The sequence below is a fragment of the Bactrocera oleae genome, chromosome 6 (assembly GCF_042242935.1).
Source record: "Bactrocera oleae isolate idBacOlea1 chromosome 6, idBacOlea1, whole genome shotgun sequence".
Lineage (NCBI taxonomy): Eukaryota > Metazoa > Arthropoda > Insecta > Diptera > Tephritidae > Bactrocera > Bactrocera oleae.
The window spans coordinates 49277033-49297474 of NC_091540.1; the positions used below are offsets into that span (position 1 = coordinate 49277033).

Consider the following 20442-nt stretch of genomic DNA (forward strand, 5'->3'; position numbering starts at 1 on the left):
TTATCAGCGGAAAATTTAACCATGTTAACACATGGTTAAAAGAACAAAGAAAAATGTCAAAATAGATTGACGATAGAGTTATTAGCTCTGTTCGCGTACTTTTATTATCTTATTTAAAGTGACAGTAAAATTTCGATATATATTTAATATATTTTAATAAAAACGGCTCAGGAAATGTAAATGTGATTTTAGATTTTTAACGACGATTTTTTTTTTAATATTCAATTTATTGTGTTTTTGTGTTGTTATAATAACAATAAATAATAACAAACAACGATTTTAAAGTACATGATAGTAATTTTAAGAGATTTATTAGAAAATTAAGGTCTTAAGAGTAAATTTCAAAATTTATGATCTCCTATCGACAGAGATCACTACTGCTAAATTATTTAATAGGGTTCGTTACGGGGATTTAACAGTTTTTTGTGGTGAAAGAAATGAAGCCAAAACTAAATTCAAAACTTAAAAGTTTCGCATGCAATAGTTCAGGGTTTTTTAAAATTGTGTCTAGAAATTTTAAGTATATTTCCAATTGGGTCTTAAACAATCATGTCATCGACTTAACATACACTTAGTTGTTTTCTGTTTACTGAATTCACACCCACCCACCCAAAAAACAGCTGATTTTGACGAATGATGCACAAAAGGAACTATTTGTAGCAGAATATAAATATTTTATACCGCAATAAAAATTGTAATTTGATAAATATTTTTAAGACAATGGGTTCGTTGTGCTCGTCATGTTTTGGAAGCAATGGTGAATCATCTAACCTGGTGCCATCGCCGGTAAGCAAAATAAAGAATTAAGTTTGAAATATTTTGCAGCACACAAATCGAATTACTTAAACGTCTGTTAATTACGTTCCAAAGGAAACCCGACGACGTCAGCAACTTGAAGCAGCAGAACGACGACGTGAAGAAAATGAACATAGAGGTATTAAAAACCCTGACAGTGTTCGAAGACAACAACAACGTGCAGAGGAGCTTGCTAGGAGAGAGGAGGAGGCTGCACGGACGGGTGCCGGGGCACCAGCGCTAAAGGTTTGGTAATTGACTTAAAAGAGTATAGCATATGAATGATTTTCCTTTTACAGTGGCAAGCAAATTAAGTAAAAATGTTAAAGAGAGATTCAGGAACTAACAGCTTTAAGCGCGTATCATTCTAAGTATTCAAATACGTAAATTTATGTTCGTTTCAAAAGTGTTTAAATTTTAAAAGACAGATTAACACATTGTTATAAAAAAAATATTCTAAGAGGGAATCAACAATGCAATAGTACGCGTGTATGAAAATGTTTAATAATTGTTGAAATTTTTTTTCGTAATTTTTTTGTTTGTTAATTCTTTTTATGCGTTCTAAGGTATTATTGTAAATATATACATATATTGTGATGATAATAAAATTTGCACCTTCTTTTGGGTTTATATGGTACAAATTTCATTATGTAATTTCATCCAAATATATTAATTGTTTATTATATTATTCGTACAAATCTTTAAAAAAAAGAAACAATACCAAAAACGAATGGAAGTGAACTAAGTATGTATTTACAAAATATATGTCCGCATTGCATTTTGTAATTTTCTACCTTTATAAGCATATTGTTGTAAAAATAATAAATTATGAGCTATATATGTTCCACTTATTTTATTTATTTCAAAAACGAAGACGGTGAACTCAACTGATCACAACCAAGATGCAGTATGTATAATAGATAAAAAGCAAAGAACATTTTAATATAAGTATACTTATATATCATTATTCAGATTACTCTGTACTTTTTCAATGTACCAAACTTCCTGTGTATCTATATTAGTTGGCAAAATGTGTGTGTAAATAAAACAATTAAATTCTCTGTTTAAGCCGAGAATAGCAGTTGTCAAACTATTAAGTGTCATCATCGCATTCTTTATGTCTCACATTCTTAAACGTCGTCAATGTTTTCAATTCCTCGTTTTTACATTCATTTCTTTCGATTTACGCCTCCAATGGAATTATGATTAAGCCAATTATAATATTTTGTTTAATATTACTAATAAGTGTTGAAATCTACGGAAAGCGGGTTATTGTGAAACGTAAGACAACGAAAAAAACTCGTACTCCCGTAGAAGCGTGGACAGGTAAGTGGTTTCCTGGGCCACCACATCCTAAGGACGATTGGAAGGGAAAATGGTTTCCTTATCCACCTTATACAAATGGTCAAACCTTAAATGGGTACGATAAAAAACGACTTACGGCCTCCGAAATTTGTGATGATGGCAAGGTATAGTTTTACAATGTGTACATATCTTGTTCTGATAATATTAATTTTTTTATAATACATATATTCGCAGCAATACATTGGAATCGATTATGATCCAAGTGATGCTAAACAATCTTTTGAGCACCTATGTTTAGCGAATCGCACTTTATACGCACCAAATATGAAGCGTGAAGCATTGCGAATTGAGTACTTTATCCCACCAGCCTACGTATCGCCAGTGAAGTGCCTTAATGAAACAATTACCTATGAAACGATGTTGCCTACTTATGGTGCCTACCGCCCAATTGTCCCGAAATATGGTTCATATATATTCATGCCTCCCCAAAGATATGTTTCATCCTTATCTCAAGGAGCCATTGTAATGCTTTACCATCCATGCGCTTACAGTGGCCAAGTAAAGTTATTGCAAAACACACTTCGAGCCTGTTTATATCGTCACATCATAACACCTTCGCAAGCTCTGAGTCCGGAACGACCGCTCGCTCTACTTGCATGGGGAAAAAGCTTGGAAATGTCTGTGGTAGATGATCATTTGGTCGTAGATTTCATGAAGCAGAATGCAAAGCAAGGACCTAATTTTTCTACGAAGCGACAAAGTAATACAAAAATGTACGAAGCGGGCTTGCTGCAGGAAGCTCATTTAATTACTGATGAAAATGATGTTGAGATCTGTGGATATAAAGAGGGAATGTAAAGCCCTAGCTTAACAATGGTGCAATATATTCCACTTGTGGAAGACCTTAAATTAAAAATCGAATATGTTTATTAAAAATTTACACGCCTTATTGGGTTCAAAAATTTATAAAAATGTATAGTTCATATGTACCTATCATACAAAACAAATATTGTTATAACATGTTAATAATTAAAGTTGTAAAAATTAATAAAAATTTCCAAAAAAATACATAAATTTCGCGAATGGGCAACTCTATACTGATAACTAGGTATGTGCGGAATGAAAAGACAACAAAAAACAGGTGTTCATACAGCTGAGCGTATTTGTTGAATTTTTGCCCCGAACGCGAATAAAAATTGTCAGATCTAATTAGATTTTTTTTTCGTAATTATAAATATATCAATAAAAACAAGCTACGTTAAAAAAGTTTTCCTCTATATGTTATTGCGAGGAATATTGAATGTAAAAATATCCGCACACATGTCGACCTAATACCGGTTACTCATTAAAGCAAAATACCCACATCACTACTATACATTTTTTAGTAGAATCTTTTGGACGATTTTCATTTACGAGAAGATTTGCTGAAAATCTTTTATAAATTTCTCGGTCTGCAAAATGTCTTTGACATTCTCGGATATTTGCAACGATCTCAAAACATTTTTGGAAAGTATTTGTAGAACTTGTAGCAGGATAGATAATGGCGAAGGGCAATTACAATTTAAACGTATATTTGCTGCTGTGGAAGAGTCTCAGTCTGTTTTTATCAACGAATCTTCCGAGCTCCATGTAAATGACGAAATCAAAGATGTGTATGACGAATTGTTGCTTTGGAAACTTAATGTAAGTTGCTTTGTATAAGAGAGGAACCGAAGTTAAAACTTTATTTCTCACAGATTAAGCCAAACGATGGATTGCCGCAGCAGATTTGTCACGACTGTTTAGAACGTTTAAGCGGAGTTAAGCATTTTCACAATCTTTGTATTGACACGCAGACATTATTACAATCTTACATTAATCACGTGGACACGCTGCTTGAGTCCGGCAGCTTGGGACGTTTGTCTCCACGTGGCGAATCCGTAAAAAGTGAATCCCGTTTTTCCCCTGGTCCAGCATTGTTCAATCCAGAAGATTTAGTGGAGGAGTCACCAGAAACACCTGAACGTGCTGCTTTAACACTTAATTCTCCCCAATTAAGCCCAAAGAACCAACTAAGTCCTCGATACAATAAGGAAGTTGTATATGCGGAAAGTTCTATGGGTACACCCCCACCACTTTTTGATGAAATGAATACAGAACCAATAGACATGGAGACAATGGAATATTTAAAAGCTGAATCAGATCCGGAGATTAAATTAAATAGCACTTTGCAAAGTGGACCTTCAGAAGATATCTTGCATCCATTGAATTTTATCAGTAGCAGTGAAGATGAAGACTCCGAGGAAGGTACCGTTACGGATACGGAAACAGATGCAATGTCATACGACTCAAATTACACACCTAGGCAGCCTTTGCAATGCAACATTTGCATGGCTATTTTTCCTAAACGTTGCTTGTTAAAAGAACATCGTTCACGGATGCATCCACAAGAAAAACCATACATTTGTAACATTTGCTCTAAAGGATTTAAATCAAATTTTCTATTGTCCCAGCATAAACACAAACACAGTCGTCTGGACTCGATTAAATGTGGACAATGTGGCAAACATTTTCGCAGTCAGCTGCATCTACAACGGCACAACAAAAACTTTCATCTTACTTCCACTTATACATGCCACATTTGCAATGAAAAATTCGAAAATTATACACAAATGCGATTTCAATATCATGTGCGCCAACACGGTGAAAAACGTTTTCAGTGCCAATTTTGCGAGAAGTCATTCCATCAAAAAATTCATCAAATCAATCATGAGCGTACACATACAAAGGAGCAGCCCTTCTGTTGTGATGTCTGCGGAAAACGTAAGCTGCGTTAATAATATATACATATGTACAATAACAATTATCTTGTGCTTTTTAATTAAAGGTTACCGCCAGCAAACAGCTTGCAGGGAGCATATGTTGACTCACAAGGATCCTACACCTTTTAAATGCTCAATATGTCAAAAAGGTTTGCAGTTATAAGCATAAATTATGCAGTATTTGATATGTGTTTTATTTAATCGGACAGGTTTTACTCAACGTTCAAGTTTGCGTTTGCATTTGCGCGGTCATAGTAACCATAATAAGAAACCGATTTTCAATTGCAATTTGTGTGGACAAAACTTCACGAAGGAATCACATTTTGAATGGCACAAATTAAATCATAAAACATATTCTACGGAATCAAAAAACTCGTTTGAATTGGAAAGTCAAACGTCTATAAACGGAATATGTATGTAATTCCTATATAGATATATATTATTTATGGTAAAAATGTAACATATATATGTATATATAACAATCTTTTTGCAGCCCATAAAATTTTCTACTGCAAATTTTGTGATAAATCGTTTCAAAAACAACAGTTACTTTTACTGCACGAACGGCAGTGTCATGGAAATATCGTTGAAGAAGAGCGCGATTCAGAGAGCGGGCATCTCTATCATTCGCACTTTAGTAAGTATTCAAATAAAGTACAACTGCGGAAATTACGTACTAATAAAAATTAATTTTGTATATCTAGATCGTGTATTACCACACCTGACTGAAGGCAACATTGACAAAGATATATTATCCTTATTCACTACATAAATTTATTGATAACTACTTGAGATATCTGTATTATTAATCTTGATCTATAAATAAAACTGACTTATTCACTTACATAAATATGTATTAAGGCATCTAAACATATTCAATTATTTATAACGAAAGTACCTTACAAATCCTACGATATCCAAACTTAACTTTAATTTATTAAATCATGCCACCATGTCGTAGCGTAGCTATGTTGACTGAGTTGTCAGCATTAGAATTATCTTAATAATAATTTTACAAATATCTGGCATCACTAACTTCGCTTCTTCTTTCTTCCATCATTCGATGTTCGATACACCGATTCTATAGAGTATTTCTGGAAGCAACATTTAATTTAGTTTTTGTTTTACAAGCGACTTGTTCGAATTGATTTGATTAACTTCACAATACAAACACCCGTAATTCGTGGTTGTGCCCATTGTGTTGTTATTCCTTTTGGTGTTTTTGCAAAGTTCCCTAGAAGTTTTTCTATTTTATTTCAAGCACTTGCTACGAACTGTCAGCCAAACGCATTGAACCAATAAAGTGGCTTACGTATTACCGTTGTGAGGGGAGTATAGTGCATCCCACACGAAAAGAGAAAACCCATAAAAAACTAATTTTTATAACAATTGCATCACGTGAGCATTACGTGAACGTCAAGGAATAGCATACGGATACTTGCATTATAGCAATAATCGTAAGCTCAATCAGAGGAGTTACACTCCAAGCCACTCCATCCAACTACCCCAACGCGAACAACGTAAATTTTCATATTTTTATATTGTGGAATTTATCCACAATAACATAAACACAAGCTAAAATAAACATCTAACACGTCTCAACACGAAATGATCAACCTGCCCGACACTCCAGTGCCCGATCCAGGATCTAGTGGTGATAAACAAGAGGTGGCCACAACTGCACCCAATAAGTCTAGTGCACTCAAAAAGACCAGTCGCTATCGGAGTCGGTCTCTATCGGCTTCATCCACGGATTCGTTTAGCTCGGCCTCTTATACTGGCAGCAGTTCTGACGATGGTGACGATGTACCACCACGCGAAAAAGTTCAAAAGAATACCAAAGGTAATTCGGACTTTTGTGTGCGTAACATTGCCGGTCAGCATGCGTTTGGGCGGCGTGAAATCGAAATAGCCGAACAAGAGATGCCGGGTATAATGGCACTCCGGAAACGCGCTGCCGACGATAAACCGCTAAAAGATGCGAAAATCGTCGGGTGTACGCACATCAATGCGCAAACAGCGGTGCTCATTGAGACTCTAGTGGAGTTGGGTGCATCGGTGCGTTGGGCTGCATGCAATATATACTCGACGCAGGTGAGTACAGTATATGAATTAAAGCGTATAGTAGTAACAGCTGTTATCTTACAATAAAGGGGTTGGTTGATATAAACTGTTTTATAATATAAAAACTGACATACACAAAATTATGGTAATATTATATATAAAAAAATGAATATTTGCATTTTGAAATATCACCGGCATAAAAAATCTTTCATAGCTATAAAAAAAAAAAAATTGAATGCACTCGAAAGTTACGCTAATAAATAAAAACCGACTTTCAATACCGTTTTATCTAAATGGTTTTAAATATTTCAAACGAAAATAAAATGACTAATGGTCACATATTTACTAGACTTCAGTTAGTATGATTACTATGTTTGCATTATTTATAACGAATTAGGCCAAGAAGAATTGTACATATTATATGTACTACATATGTTTGTATACATACGAGTATGCATTATAGATAAAGCGATATATGTTGAAACTCATGAAAAAACTAGGACTAGTGACATGCAATATTAATTGACTTGGTTTTTAAATTTTCTAATTACAATGTCGACTGATAATAAATTAATGTACCCACAAACATGCATACGTATACAGTAATATATATACAGTTGTGGTCAAAATCTTAGTAGTGCTGAGCACTTCATATTTATGTGATCAAACATTTTTATAACATCTTTTTTTGGGATTTACTTTAAAAACCGTTAGTGTCAGAAGACGAAATGCAAAATTTCCTTCGCTTAGCTTTCTGTTTTTGCTACAATTGTGGTACTTTTTATTTGCAAAGTATTTTCGGTCAGTCAAAACCCTAAAAGTACGTGAAAAAATGTTAGAAAAACTAAATTTATCTGAAAATCTTTGGTAAAATTTGAAAATAACTGAAATTCATTTATTCAATTGAAATTTTTGTTTCTATTATTGAAATTTTAGTGTTTTTAAAATAGCACCCTGATAGAAAAATGATTACTGAAGGCAACGTATTGTGTTTGCCAGCGTATAAAGACAAAAAATTTTAAAATTAAAATCAACTACTAAGAATTTCACCGCTGCTGTATATGTGTGTGTATTAGAAATTTAGTTCAAAATTAAGCTCATGTGACTTGCCCAAAATTGCTTACCGAATAAACATTCCGCTCCTCCTCTCCTGCACCTAAAAAAACCATATACATTTCATAGTGCCCGTCCCTCAATGACAACAGCCAAGTTATTGCTGTTTACTTAAAAGATTGTAAACGATTTATAATTGAGTAAATTCCACCACACTCACGTTCGGTAAGGAAACAATATCGCTGGTTTATGTATAGTGACAATTTCAATTTCAGACAATTGACTACATAAGCATTTGTCTGATATAATGAAATTGAATATGCAACTAAAAACTCCATAGAAAAAAGCTCCGATGCATAGGCAAATGACGTCAGTTAAATTTCATTCAAAATTTGAAAGGGCTGGGTGTACATACAAATAAATAGTATGATTGCATATTCAACTCTTTATATGCATATATGTAACTCTGCATGCAAGTATATACCCATGCCCATATGCTATAATATATTATTTTTCGCAGTTGATTGTACTTATGGGAAACAAGTAACATGACCTTCATTTTGATCGGTTAGTTTGTATGATAGCTAAAAATTGCATGTGTGCAAAATTTCAGATCGATATCTCAAAAACTGGGGGACTATTTCGCGTATATACAGACTGACAGACGGACATGGCATATATTATATATATTTTGTAGGGTCTCCAATGTTTCCTTCTGCGTGTTACAAACTTTGTGGCAAACACATAATATATCCTGTTCAGAATTTAAAAAATATCATTTAGTTTAGTATTTAAACCAAACAAGAAGTGTGAACAATTAGACAGACTGTCCTAATGGAGTGCCATATCATATGCATGAGCTTAAACGCCATTCTTAAACCCTTAGCAGTGGTATGGGCGCATAGTATTCATCTTTTAAAACAAAATATATTTTTTTATGCAGAAAAAATAACACTATCTCCCAACTACTCTACTTGTGCTACTGTAAAAAGCTAGAAAATCCAATCAATCGTTTATATGCATCCATATCTCAAAACAGTTTGTCAGATGTATCTGTTTGCTCCATTTTGACAGTCAATTACGCTAATGAAACTTACTAAATAGCAGATAACACCTTAGTTCACGCCTAACATTGATATTCATTTGTATATCTTTGTCCGGTGTTATATTTCAAATGCAAATATTAGTCAGAATCAGTTGTTTGCGGTGAACGATATCCATCACTTGTTTGCCTAATGCTCGGCAAACAGTATATACATAAAAATTAAATATTCAGCGATAAAGTTGTAGATAAGGTTAAGTTAAGACAGTAATTGAGCGTTTTTTATGCCAAGCATTATTTATAAACTTTAAACCAATTTGTTTTTTTAGGATTTAAATTGTGCATTAGTTATGCATAAGTACCGTTTTACTCATTTGGCATAATTATTTTCACCGCAAAAATTTGTTCGAAATCTCACGTTTAAGTTATAAAAAATTGCATATGTAAAAGAATATATATATTAGCGCAACAGTTATCTTGATTTTATTTTACGCAGTTTCGGTATACAATATTGAGTTGCCACTACGCCATTCTCAACCAGTATACTAGTATTTGTGTTTATTGTGAGCCATAGAGAGCAAACTGAACCATTAGCTCAACGTCTCTGCTGTAAAAAAACCATTTGTGACCAACTTCACCATTTTCAAAAATAGTGGATATTTCAACATTTCGGCGGTTTTTCGAAATTTTCGCTCTAACATTGGCTCGCTCAGTTTTTGAGCAATCGATCTGAAATTTTGTATGTTCTGTTCTCCCCAAAAAGCTGCACATTTGTACGAACCGCCGATATCGGATACCTATGGGATCAAGTTTTTATATGTGAAGACTTTCATATTTGACAAGATATCTTCATTATATCTGGCATAGATTACATGTATTATCTACGGCAAGGCTGTAATTTCCAAACATATTATTTCGATCGGACTACTATAGCTTATAGCTGCTATTTAAACTGTTTGATCAAAATCAAGTTAAAGATCTTTTTATACCATTTTATGCTATAAGAAATGCACCTGTGAGGGGTATTATAGCTTCAGTGCAGCCAATTTCAACCTTTTTCTCATTTTTTTTGCAATTTGGTTTTGTAGACATTGGTTCCCGGTCCAACGCTGTCTCACTAAGCGGAGACCGCCTTCTGTAGGGGGGGCAACTAAATTATCAGCCTACCATACAGGTATATAATATATGCAAATAATAATTATCTAAACAGTTAATATACATCTATTTCAATGAACTACCGTTTTATTTTTTTTTTTAACGAAAAAGACTTCGGTCTTCGTCCTAAGCTATTGCGTAATTTAGAAAATTCTTGGAAAAAATTGGGGTAAAAGTCCTAATTCAAACAATATTCTCCCTTTCGCTCCATTACCGTCCCATTCAACAACACCGTTTTAGGTGCGAAACCGACCGGTTTGCGTAAAGCCGCTAATAACAATAACAATAAATTAATTAACAGCAATATCTGATAAAAGTATTTAGATATCTAAACAAATATGCTGGGTACAATAATGCTTTAAATTATCCAAGACGCTCTTTTAGCAACTCGATCTTCTTACAATAGAAATACACCAAAGTGTTAATTGACTTCATTAGCGTTCAATAACAGACCATTCAACATTTTTGTTAGTTCACTTTATCGTATTAAAGATAGACCATTTTTAAAAGAAAGTGCTAATTGTCTACTCTTCTGCCTCCTTTAAACTCTTTTTGTAGAACGAAGTAGCTGCCGCATTGGCCGAAGCCGACATACCCATCTTTGCATGGCGCGGCGAGACGGAGGAAGATTTCTGGTGGTGCATTGATCGTTGTGTGAATGCGGAGAGCTGGCAGCCGAATATGATATTGGATGATGGTGGCGATGCGACACATTTAATGCTGAAAAAATACCCTACAACGTTCAAGCTCGTGAAGGGTATTGTGGAGGAGAGCGTTACCGGTGTACATCGTCTGTATCAGTTGTCGAAAGCCGGTAAATTAACGGTGCCTGCAATGAATGTCAACGATTCGGTAACGAAGACCAAATTCGACAACCTCTACAGCTGCAAAGAGTCCATACTCGACAGCTTGAAACGCTCAACGGACGTTATGTTCGGCGGCAAGCAGGTGGTCGTTTGCGGTTATGGTGATGTTGGCAAGGGCTGTGCACAGGCATTAAAGGGACAAGGATGCATTGTATATATAACCGAAATAGATCCGATTTGTGCACTACAAGCCAGCATGGATGGCTTCCGCGTCGTGAAGCTGAACGAGGTAATTCGCAATGTGGACATTGTAGTCACAGCGACCGGCAATAAAAATGTCGTCGTACGCGAACACATGGATAAAATGAAGAGCGGTTGCATTCTTTGCAATATGGGTCATTCCAATACCGAAATCGATGTGAATGGTCTGCGTACACCGGATCTGACGTGGGAGAAAGTACGCTCACAAGTCGATCATATTATTTGGCCCGAGGGCAAGTATATCATACTATTAGCTGAGGGACGTCTCGTCAATTTGTCATGCTCTAGCATACCGTCGTTCGCTGTGTCAATTACTTCGGCCACACAGGCACTCGCACTTATCGAATTGTTTAATGCGCCACCTGGCCGCTACAAGTCCGACGTGTATTTGCTGCCAAAGAAAATGGATGAATATGTGGCAAGTTTACACTTGCCCACCTTCGATGCACATCTAACCGAATTAACCGATGAGCAGGCCAAATATATGGGTCTCAACAAGGCCGGGCCATTCAAGCCCAACTACTATAGATACTAAAGAAATGTTGAAGCTAAAGAGGGGGGAAAAAGCGCTGTGCAATTTTCGGGCTGGTATGTGATCTTCTATGGAGTGTGGCGATATCGAGAGCGTTATTATGAGTTTAGTCATAAAACTAAAAGAGAGAAGGAGTGTTGGAGCGCGCGCGCAAACTGCCAACGAAAGTATTCTAATTTGAAAAAATTATTTCAGCTAATGTTAAAGTTGATGTTGAAGCTGTGAGCTTCAGTACTATAAATGGTTAAGATTGAATTAAATTTAAAATTTAATGCAGCACTTATTAACAAAAAAAACACAAAATTGCGAAAATAAAATCACAACACGGCAAAACAATAATTACGAGTATACAATAATAATTAAGAGCGAATTATAAATTTCGAATTGCAAGCATTTAGTTTGCACACACAAATAATACCCCACACAGTTTCATGTGCATACAAGTGCACGCAATTTATAAGGCTTAGTAGAAAATGCCACATGAAACCCAATGTAAAAAAGCTAATACTTGAACTTTAGTTAGTAGTAGTAACTTTTCCTCCACATGGAGGCGAAACACACTTGCCTATAAAATGATGTAGTGAAACATCAATCAATATTATAAATAGCATTAACACGTCGCCGCTGATGACAATGAGCTTCATGACAAACCAACTAAAAAAAAAAGATGAAATAATACTAACGAATAGTAAATATGATTAAATCAAGTTGTACTAAAACATGAAATCGAAACGAACGTATTTCTGCAGTGTTCAATTTAAATATTAAACCGCATACACACATACTTAAAAGTAAATTCCATTTAAAGTATTCTTTGTGCATGTGCACATCACGTCAACTTCTTTTGTTTGTTCAATGTTGGATCATTCTACTTGGTAAATATCAATGTTTGCTGTGACCAGCATGTTTTTTGTTTTTAAATATATGTATATTCAATATTTGATCGCATTTTAGTCGCTAAATAATCTTTCATATTTTGCGCTTGTTTTGTACTAGTAAAAATTTTGAATTTTTTGCATTTAGCACAATTGAACCAAACTTGCTACTAAGTTATACAGCTTTTAATATATATATTCCACTTTTATTTAAAACAACAATGTACTTATACTATTATATTTATTGTCTATACAATTGTATTGAATATGTCTTATAGCTTCAATAAAACGAAGTTTACTTGCGTGTAAAAATAAGATATTATGAGGAAAGCAAAACAATGTTTATAAAAATAAAGCAGAGTTTAATAAAAAATTAAATTAACTTATTTTTGCTTTTAAATTAAGATATAGATTATTGCAATGAAGTCTTGAAATATTTAAAAAAAAAACTAGCAAAAACGTTAACCACCGAAGCCATAATTCCTACTTCGCAATTGCAATTGTTATAGCACAAAAGGTTATAAAAATTTCTTTAACTTTATTCTGATCGAATAGCTTATATGGCAGCTATATGCTAAAGTGGTCCAAACTGAACAATATGTTTGGATATTGCAGTATTGTCTTGGACAATAATCTACACCAAATTTCGTGAAGATATCTTGCGCAATAAAAATGTTTTCCATACAAGGTCTTTTTTTGATCGCTCAGTTGGTATGGCAGCAGTAGTGGTTCTATCTAAACAATATATTGGAAGATTGTAGCGTTGCCTTGGCAAATATCTATGCTAAATGTCATGAAAATATCTTGTAAATTAAAAAAAAGTTTCACATACAAGGACTTGATACTGAGCATTCAGTTTGTATGGCTGCTATATGCTATAGTTATCCGATATCGCCGATTCCGACATATGAACGGCTTATTGAGGAGCAAAGGACGTGCACAAAATTTCAGATCGATATCTCAAAACCTTTGGCTTTTTCGCGTATATACCAATAGACATGGCTAAATCGAAACAACTCATCGCACTAACCATTTATATATACATATATACTATATAGGAACGACTTTTCCTTCAGGTTGTTACAAACTTTGTGGCAAACTTAAACTTCGATTCTCTGCTGATTTTTGATGGTCTATTCCGGTAACGTAGACCCGACTGTCGTCGGAACGTTTAACTAAGTGGTCAAAGGCATACATCTAAGTGACATTCGCTAAACTAATAGCAACTGGAATAATTCAAGGTCAAATTATTAAATATATACATACACATATATATATATATATATATATGGTATACGTACGGCACTTACACATCCTTGCAGAACAAATTCTGAGATGTCCTTAACCTCTCGGGGATGTTCGAGTCTCAATCACAGTGGCAGTATAGTAAGGCATCATATTCGACGCAAAAATGTTGCAGTATAAGTATCAACAGAGTATCTGCAGCTAAAGTTGCTCAATTGCTGCAGTTATTTGCTTGTTCGAATTCTATACATATATTAAGAGCATTGCTAACTCTTTCTTATACACTATACACGTATCCATCATGGTTGTATCCATGCACTTACTGTATTTTCTAAATAATATATAAAAAAGTATTATATTGTATCATATATGAAATTTATATTCAACAGTAGTTTTGTCGCTCAAATGCTATAACTACAATATTATTATTGTTTACTTTATAATAAATTTCCAATTTTACTTTTTATGTAATTGAGCTCGCGTTACGTTGTTTTGCAAGTAAGAATTTCTTTCTGCTTTGGCGACATTCACTAGCGCTTCAAAAAAAAAAACCCCTGGTTGTTTTAATACCGGGATGGTTTTAGTCCTTTCGTGTAGAACTTATTGTGGATAACGATTAAATGTTTGCTGCGGTGGTGTTATTGCAATATATGTATGCATGCCATAAATTAAATTATATAATAAAAACGTTATAATTAAACTCGTAACAACTAATAAAACTCGAAAGTGCTGATTTTCAAATTGTAAACGTCTTGCTTTATTTCAAATTCAATTGTCAATAAATCCAAATTCTAATTCTATTGAAAATGGTAAAACGTATTCAAATATTCAATACAGTTACGTACATACATATATCAAGAGCAATGCTAACTCTTTCTTTTGCGCTATACACGTATTTATCAAGGACGTTTCCATGCATTTTCTGTATTTTCTAAATAATATAAAAAAGTATTGTAATTCCGTATCATATTTGAAATTCATTTTAAACATAGTCGTTTTAGCGCACAAATGTTATAACTATTATTATTGTTTACTTTATAATAAATTTTCAATTCTACTTTTTATATAATTGCGTTAGCGTTACGCATGCTTTACAATCAAGACGTACAAACATTAACTTAAAACTTAGTGAAAAATGCGTTCGATCCATTTAAGCAATCGGTATATTTGTAAATCAATATCAAGGAAATTGCAATAAAAAAAAAAAAAAAATTAAATTCTTAAAATATATAACTTGCATAGTATGTACTACTATTTTAGAGTATGAAGCGTGTTAATTGTTTTTGCTTTTTTACGAAAATAAAATATATCATATAATATTCCTATGTTGCGAACTTTAGGAATTTATCTGCTCTCGCTTTTTCGCCGCTTCCACCGATCTCGTTGCCGACTGCTTAATCCAGAAAATGTGGTTTCAAGTGTTTCAGCATGCCAAATGTACGGAAGCGTTTGACTTTCATCACCTTCATTAGTTCATCGTCGCAAATAGCGAATTGTTTATTTTTAGGGTCATATAAATTACGTTCCTTTATAATGGCCCAAACTTTCTTCACTACTACATGACGTGGTAATGATTCAGCACCCATTAAAGCCGATAGCTCTGGTGACAGGTTATATGGGCGAGTGAAACCCGTTGATTTGCGTCCTGAACCGCCGCCGGCACCACCACCGCCGCCTGCCTTCTTCTTTGGACCCTTCTTTTTCGGCATTTCATAATCCGAGTCAGAGCCACCATCGGATTCAGAGCCAGAGTCTGATCCATTTATGGACTTTCGCTTCTTTTTTTGTTTAGGTGTTGCCTTACGTTGAGTTGGTTGGGGGCGCTTTTTGGCTGTTTTCTTTTCAACCTGCTCTTCCTCTGAAGATGGATCTTCTTCTTCTTCCTCCTCCGCCGATGCTTCACTTTCTTCTTGTTGTTGATTTATGAAATCCATGACGATGCTATCAAATTCCTTTTTACGGCTCAATAGCGAACAGTTAAGTTTCTTCTCCACTTGCTCGCGCACTTTCTTCACTGAGACGACCGAAAGGTCCGCAGTCTTCAGTATAGCATTAATTTCTGCTTTTAAGTCTTCAGTAGATATATCTGCCATTTTGCACAATGTTTATTTTGCTTTTAAATATACTAGGATTATATATTTTTCAATCTTTTATAATTTAGTTCGAAGCAGCAGCAACAACTTTTTTGACGAAACGTGAAGCAAAGAACGTGAAATGATACAAGCAACGAGAAAAATTCGGCGTCTTAACTTTTAGAACCGATTAAAATGTATCGATTTTTATTGAAACTGGACAGGGATGCAAATAATTGCACAATAAAAATCTTGCTTAATGTTGTATTTTTTTTTTTCAGTGTGCTTTGCAGGAAAGTCAAATATAAATATATAATAAATATGTGAAAATATGTACATATGTAGAATACCAGAGAACATAGATTATAGTGATGTACGATATCTGAGAATACTAATAAACGACTGCATGGTCTAAGTTGACTTTCTATATTTCCATCTAAAATTCCTCAATAAATTAAAAATACTGTGCTTACTGCTTCATTTTTTTTTGTTTTCAAAGAGTCAATTGTCAAAATACCACTGCTACGAATAGCCGCGAAAAGCAAAGTGTCAATAAAGCAAAATTGAATGAATGTCGAAAACGAAATAGGCAATTAAAATAAGTTTTTTGCGACGTCTGTGCTTAAATTTATAAAAATCTATTAAAAATTGTTGGCTAAAAATGTTAAAACAAATAGCAAATAATAAACAACTGATTAATTTTTATGTGGTACTAGAGTTAGAAGCTATCAAATTGTGAGAGTGTCATAAAAACCACCGGGTTGTGATTGGGCTATAGCCCTAGATTTTATAAAAATTCTGTGTGCTCTTAAATTGTGAATCTAGTGAAGGCGTCGAACTTTTCCATTGCATCCGCTGGCCTATTTACTACTACATATTTCAGTGCAAACTGTGTACTCTTTAAGGTATGTGAAAATTTTTTGAATATTTCTCAAAAACTGTGTAAAATTAAAGGGAACTTAATTTACTCTACAGAAAAAGTTGCTTGTAAACTTCTAATACACACACCCAAATACATAAACAATTTTGTCTATATATATAAACTCAGCTGCCCTGCTATTAACAGACCCCCACAATAGATTGAGTCAGCTGGCGTGAGCAATCGCACAAATGCAATTTTCTGTACATGCAGCATTGGCTTGCTATCGTCAATTTATTTTTAACTTTTAGATAATTTGGTCCAAATAAATTTTTATAAATTCATATCAGTGCAACAGTCTGACACTGCAGGCCTAGGTACTTGTACATACAGTTGCTTGTGTGTGCCACTTTTTCCAGTGTGGCAAGTCAAGATTTGTATTAGCACATCTGAGCATATATTTCTTTGTTTGCCGGTAGTGTAACGCCCAAAATTTCAAGCTCCTTTTCTTTTCTTTATGTCATTAGCTATGGTTGCATTATTTTTTTTTATCATTTTTTCTTTTAACACGTTATTCTTCATTCATACTTAAAAAAATGTTTGCATGTCGTTCGGTATTTTTTCTTGCATTTCAACGCAACCGGTGTAAAAATCCAACTCTTATTAATGCTATCACAATAATGTTGCATATGTACATACATATACATATGTCCAGTTTTCCGGTTACTATGGTGTCTGTTGTTTGCCACGAAATTTGTAACACTTTTTAAATTGGCAAGCTATCTTCAAACAATTTGGCACATATTATTATCCAAATCATCACTACAACAACGATACAAATAACTGCCATACAAATGGACCGAACAAACTTAAGTCCTTGTACGGAAAACTGTTTTATTTGACAAGGTATTTGCACGAAATTTAGCAAAGATCCAAGAGATCTTGAACAGATCGGATGGCTATATCATATAATATGTTTTTAGCTGGCTTTTATATTGACCGAACAAAATCGGGATAAAGATCTTTTTATACCCTTACTTATATCATATTATATCGTCGATGCAGCCGAAGTTAACGTTTTTTCTTGTTATATTTTTTTTTTACAGTTGTTGTCTGTATTTCATGTGTAAAAGTGTAAAGTAAACTTTTGAATGTAAAATTCAGAATATTGTAATAATTAACTATTAATATTAATTTCAACGTCAATATTGTAAACTGACAATCGCTACAAAATTATAAATATTATTCATATAAAATCTAATTAAAAAACAACCGTCTACATATGTATGTATATAAATACAAATGTACAAATGTAAATACATATATATATATGTATATATATATATATATTATATTTGTGTAATATAGAGCTATTTATTTACATATATTATGTGGAAACTAGTGGGCCGGGCCGGATATTTTTTGGCTCGACGCCGAGCACAAAACTCATTATGATCGTTGTGTTCGCCGTTACAATATCATAAGAGGCGTGGGTGTTTTATTTATGTTCTTATGCAATAGCAAATTAGCATTTTTATACCAGAGTATAATAGTTTTGTTCACCGTTAGGTTGGGTTGCTTGTATCAACCAAAGCTAGTCGAGATAGATATGGAGTTATGTACATACAAATGATCAGCATTACGACACGAGTTGATGATCCGGATGTCTATCTGTCCGTCTGTCTCTGCAAGCTGTAACTTAAGTAAAACCTGAGATATTCTAATGAAGCTCACTTGCATGGACAGACGGACAGACATTCAATTGGATTTCAACTCGTCTCTTCATCATGATCATTTATACATATATAACCCTTTATCTTACTCGATTAGTTTTAGGTGATCCAAACAACTGTTACGTGAACAAAAATATTATACTCTGTAGCAAAATGTTGCGAGAGTGTGAAAATGAAATACAAAATCTATTTACATAAATATAAATTCATACAAACATATGTTTATATCTATTTAATAAAAAATATATATTCGAGAGTGACAAAAAAATAAACATTTCTGTAGCTTAGCTACAAAAGCAAGCACCCTAATATCTTATAGGTGAAATATTCGAGAATAGGAGAATGTGACGATGCCCTCAGACACAGTGCTCATGGGTAGAGACCATCGCTATAATCGCAGCTGATATTTCAAAGTGGAGAGAGTGAAATTGCACCCACGCAAAAGCGATCAAGCTTTGTGAAAAAAAAATAAAAATAAAAAATAGTAACAAACAAAAATGATAAAAAGCAAATTAGAAAAATGTTTATAAGTACATATGTACATAAATACGTAGATATAACTTTGAGTATACATGTATTAGGTATGTATTGTACATAAACCCATATGTATGCTTAGATCTTTATACATAATTATATTTTTTAAATTTCATTTGCGAAAATTTTTGTTTTCTGTTTCTGACAAAACGGGTAGAGCACGTGAAGTCCTGCTGAAATTACTCCTGCGAAGTCAGCTGCTTCAAGCGGAATCGCCTTTTAGTAATCTCAAGAGAATGTTTCTTCAAAACGTTGACGAACTTTAGGACTTAGGTACTCGTTACAACAACAGCAAGTCTTTGGTAAGACCTATACTAGGGTTGTTCTCGTTAAGTAGATTTGATTATAGTAGGCAACTTTCCCCAAAAGGGTATGCTAAGTTTTAGGGCTGATCTTTGCAACAGAAATCAATTGAACAGTAGCACTTTTTGACACCAAAACTTATTGCTATGGATCAAGAGGCCCTCTTGTATCGACGAGTGCCTGACGAGTGAGCTTCTCACAAATTTGTAGAGACCGCTAACATCCTTATGTATATCGTTTCGAGCCAATTAGCTCGATTCTACGAAGGCATGACTACCAAGACGCTTCATTCTCAGTCTAGCAAAAGCGGGACAGTTGCGGACAATGTATCGAGAAGTTAAATTATCCTTTCTCAAATATATCTGGGATATTTTTACTGCCACTGCAACGACAACATCAAACTGCAAAACAATAAATTCCCTTAACGTTCTTACTTTGTTTGCTTGCGCTTTGAAATGCAGTTTACCGTCTGCGCTGACATTGGCCTCAATTCCCCAGAAAACACAATCAATTTAAGTTCTTTGCTAATATTTCATGCTCCATAAATTTTCTCAGCTTAGGCGCCTCTAAAACTTTTGATTTAATTTATTTTTTTCTTGTTTGAAAAAATTGAATTTTCTTCGACATTTTACTTTCAATTAAAATGTGTGCCAAAGACATTATCATCAATTTGAATATTACATTGTAGTTAATCCCAGTACATTATTGCAATTATTTAGCACTTGCATTTTTGGGCGTATGTGTGTTTGCGTACTCTTTCAAATCAACGCACACACACCTCTTCCGATTCTCGCCAGAAATTCTGGCAATACTCGTCCACTTAACGGCTCACTTTGAATTTTTGTGGTTGCATATTTTATGGAATATTTTTGTTTTGACAGAGGTTAATATAATATAAATAAAAAATCGAAGCGCCAAAAATAACAGTATACTTTGTCTAACATAAGAAACACCCGAAGAAATTCGTTAGACACTTTGCCTGCTATATGGGGAAAACAGAAATTTAC

General features: G+C 33.9%; 5 protein-coding genes across 5 annotated transcripts; 4 read left to right on the forward strand and 1 right to left on the reverse strand.

Annotated features, from left to right (window-relative positions):
- Positions 1 to 612: 612 nt before the first annotated feature.
- Svip (small VCP interacting protein) lies at positions 613 to 1635 on the forward strand. The gene is made up of 3 exons (XM_014244529.3): positions 613 to 786; positions 871 to 1041; positions 1095 to 1635. Exons 1-3 carry the CDS (start codon positions 721 to 723, stop codon positions 1107 to 1109), a joined length of 252 nt encoding a protein of 83 aa, XP_014100004.1. The 5' UTR covers positions 613 to 720; the 3' UTR covers positions 1110 to 1635.
- A 272-nt stretch (positions 1636 to 1907) lies between these two features.
- On the forward strand, positions 1908 to 3174 carry LOC106624756 (uncharacterized). Its single transcript, XM_014244528.3, has 2 exons — positions 1908 to 2264; positions 2335 to 3174. Exons 1-2 carry the CDS (start codon positions 1998 to 2000, stop codon positions 2956 to 2958), a joined length of 891 nt encoding a protein of 296 aa, XP_014100003.2. The 5' UTR covers positions 1908 to 1997; the 3' UTR covers positions 2959 to 3174.
- Positions 3175 to 3355: 181 nt separating this feature from the next.
- Positions 3356 to 5751, forward strand: LOC138857704 (zinc finger protein 572-like). Its single transcript, XM_070111305.1, has 6 exons — positions 3356 to 3783; positions 3837 to 4902; positions 4967 to 5050; positions 5111 to 5314; positions 5395 to 5538; positions 5606 to 5751. Exons 1-6 carry the CDS (start codon positions 3559 to 3561, stop codon positions 5671 to 5673), a joined length of 1791 nt encoding a protein of 596 aa, XP_069967406.1. The 5' UTR covers positions 3356 to 3558; the 3' UTR covers positions 5674 to 5751.
- Positions 5752 to 5978: 227 nt separating this feature from the next.
- AhcyL1 (Adenosylhomocysteinase like 1) lies at positions 5979 to 13067 on the forward strand. The gene is made up of 2 exons (XM_014244532.3): positions 5979 to 6995; positions 10774 to 13067. The coding sequence occupies exons 1-2, from the start codon at positions 6510 to 6512 to the stop codon at positions 11815 to 11817; spliced, it is 1530 nt and encodes a 509-aa protein (XP_014100007.1). The 5' UTR covers positions 5979 to 6509; the 3' UTR covers positions 11818 to 13067.
- Positions 13068 to 14664: 1597 nt separating this feature from the next.
- On the reverse strand, positions 14665 to 16158 carry Non2 (upstream activation factor subunit spp27 homolog Non2). Its single transcript, XM_014244533.3, has one exon. It carries the CDS (start codon positions 16025 to 16027, stop codon positions 15329 to 15331), a length of 699 nt encoding a protein of 232 aa, XP_014100008.1. The 5' UTR covers positions 16028 to 16158; the 3' UTR covers positions 14665 to 15328.
- Between the last annotated feature and the right edge of the window lie 4284 nt (positions 16159 to 20442).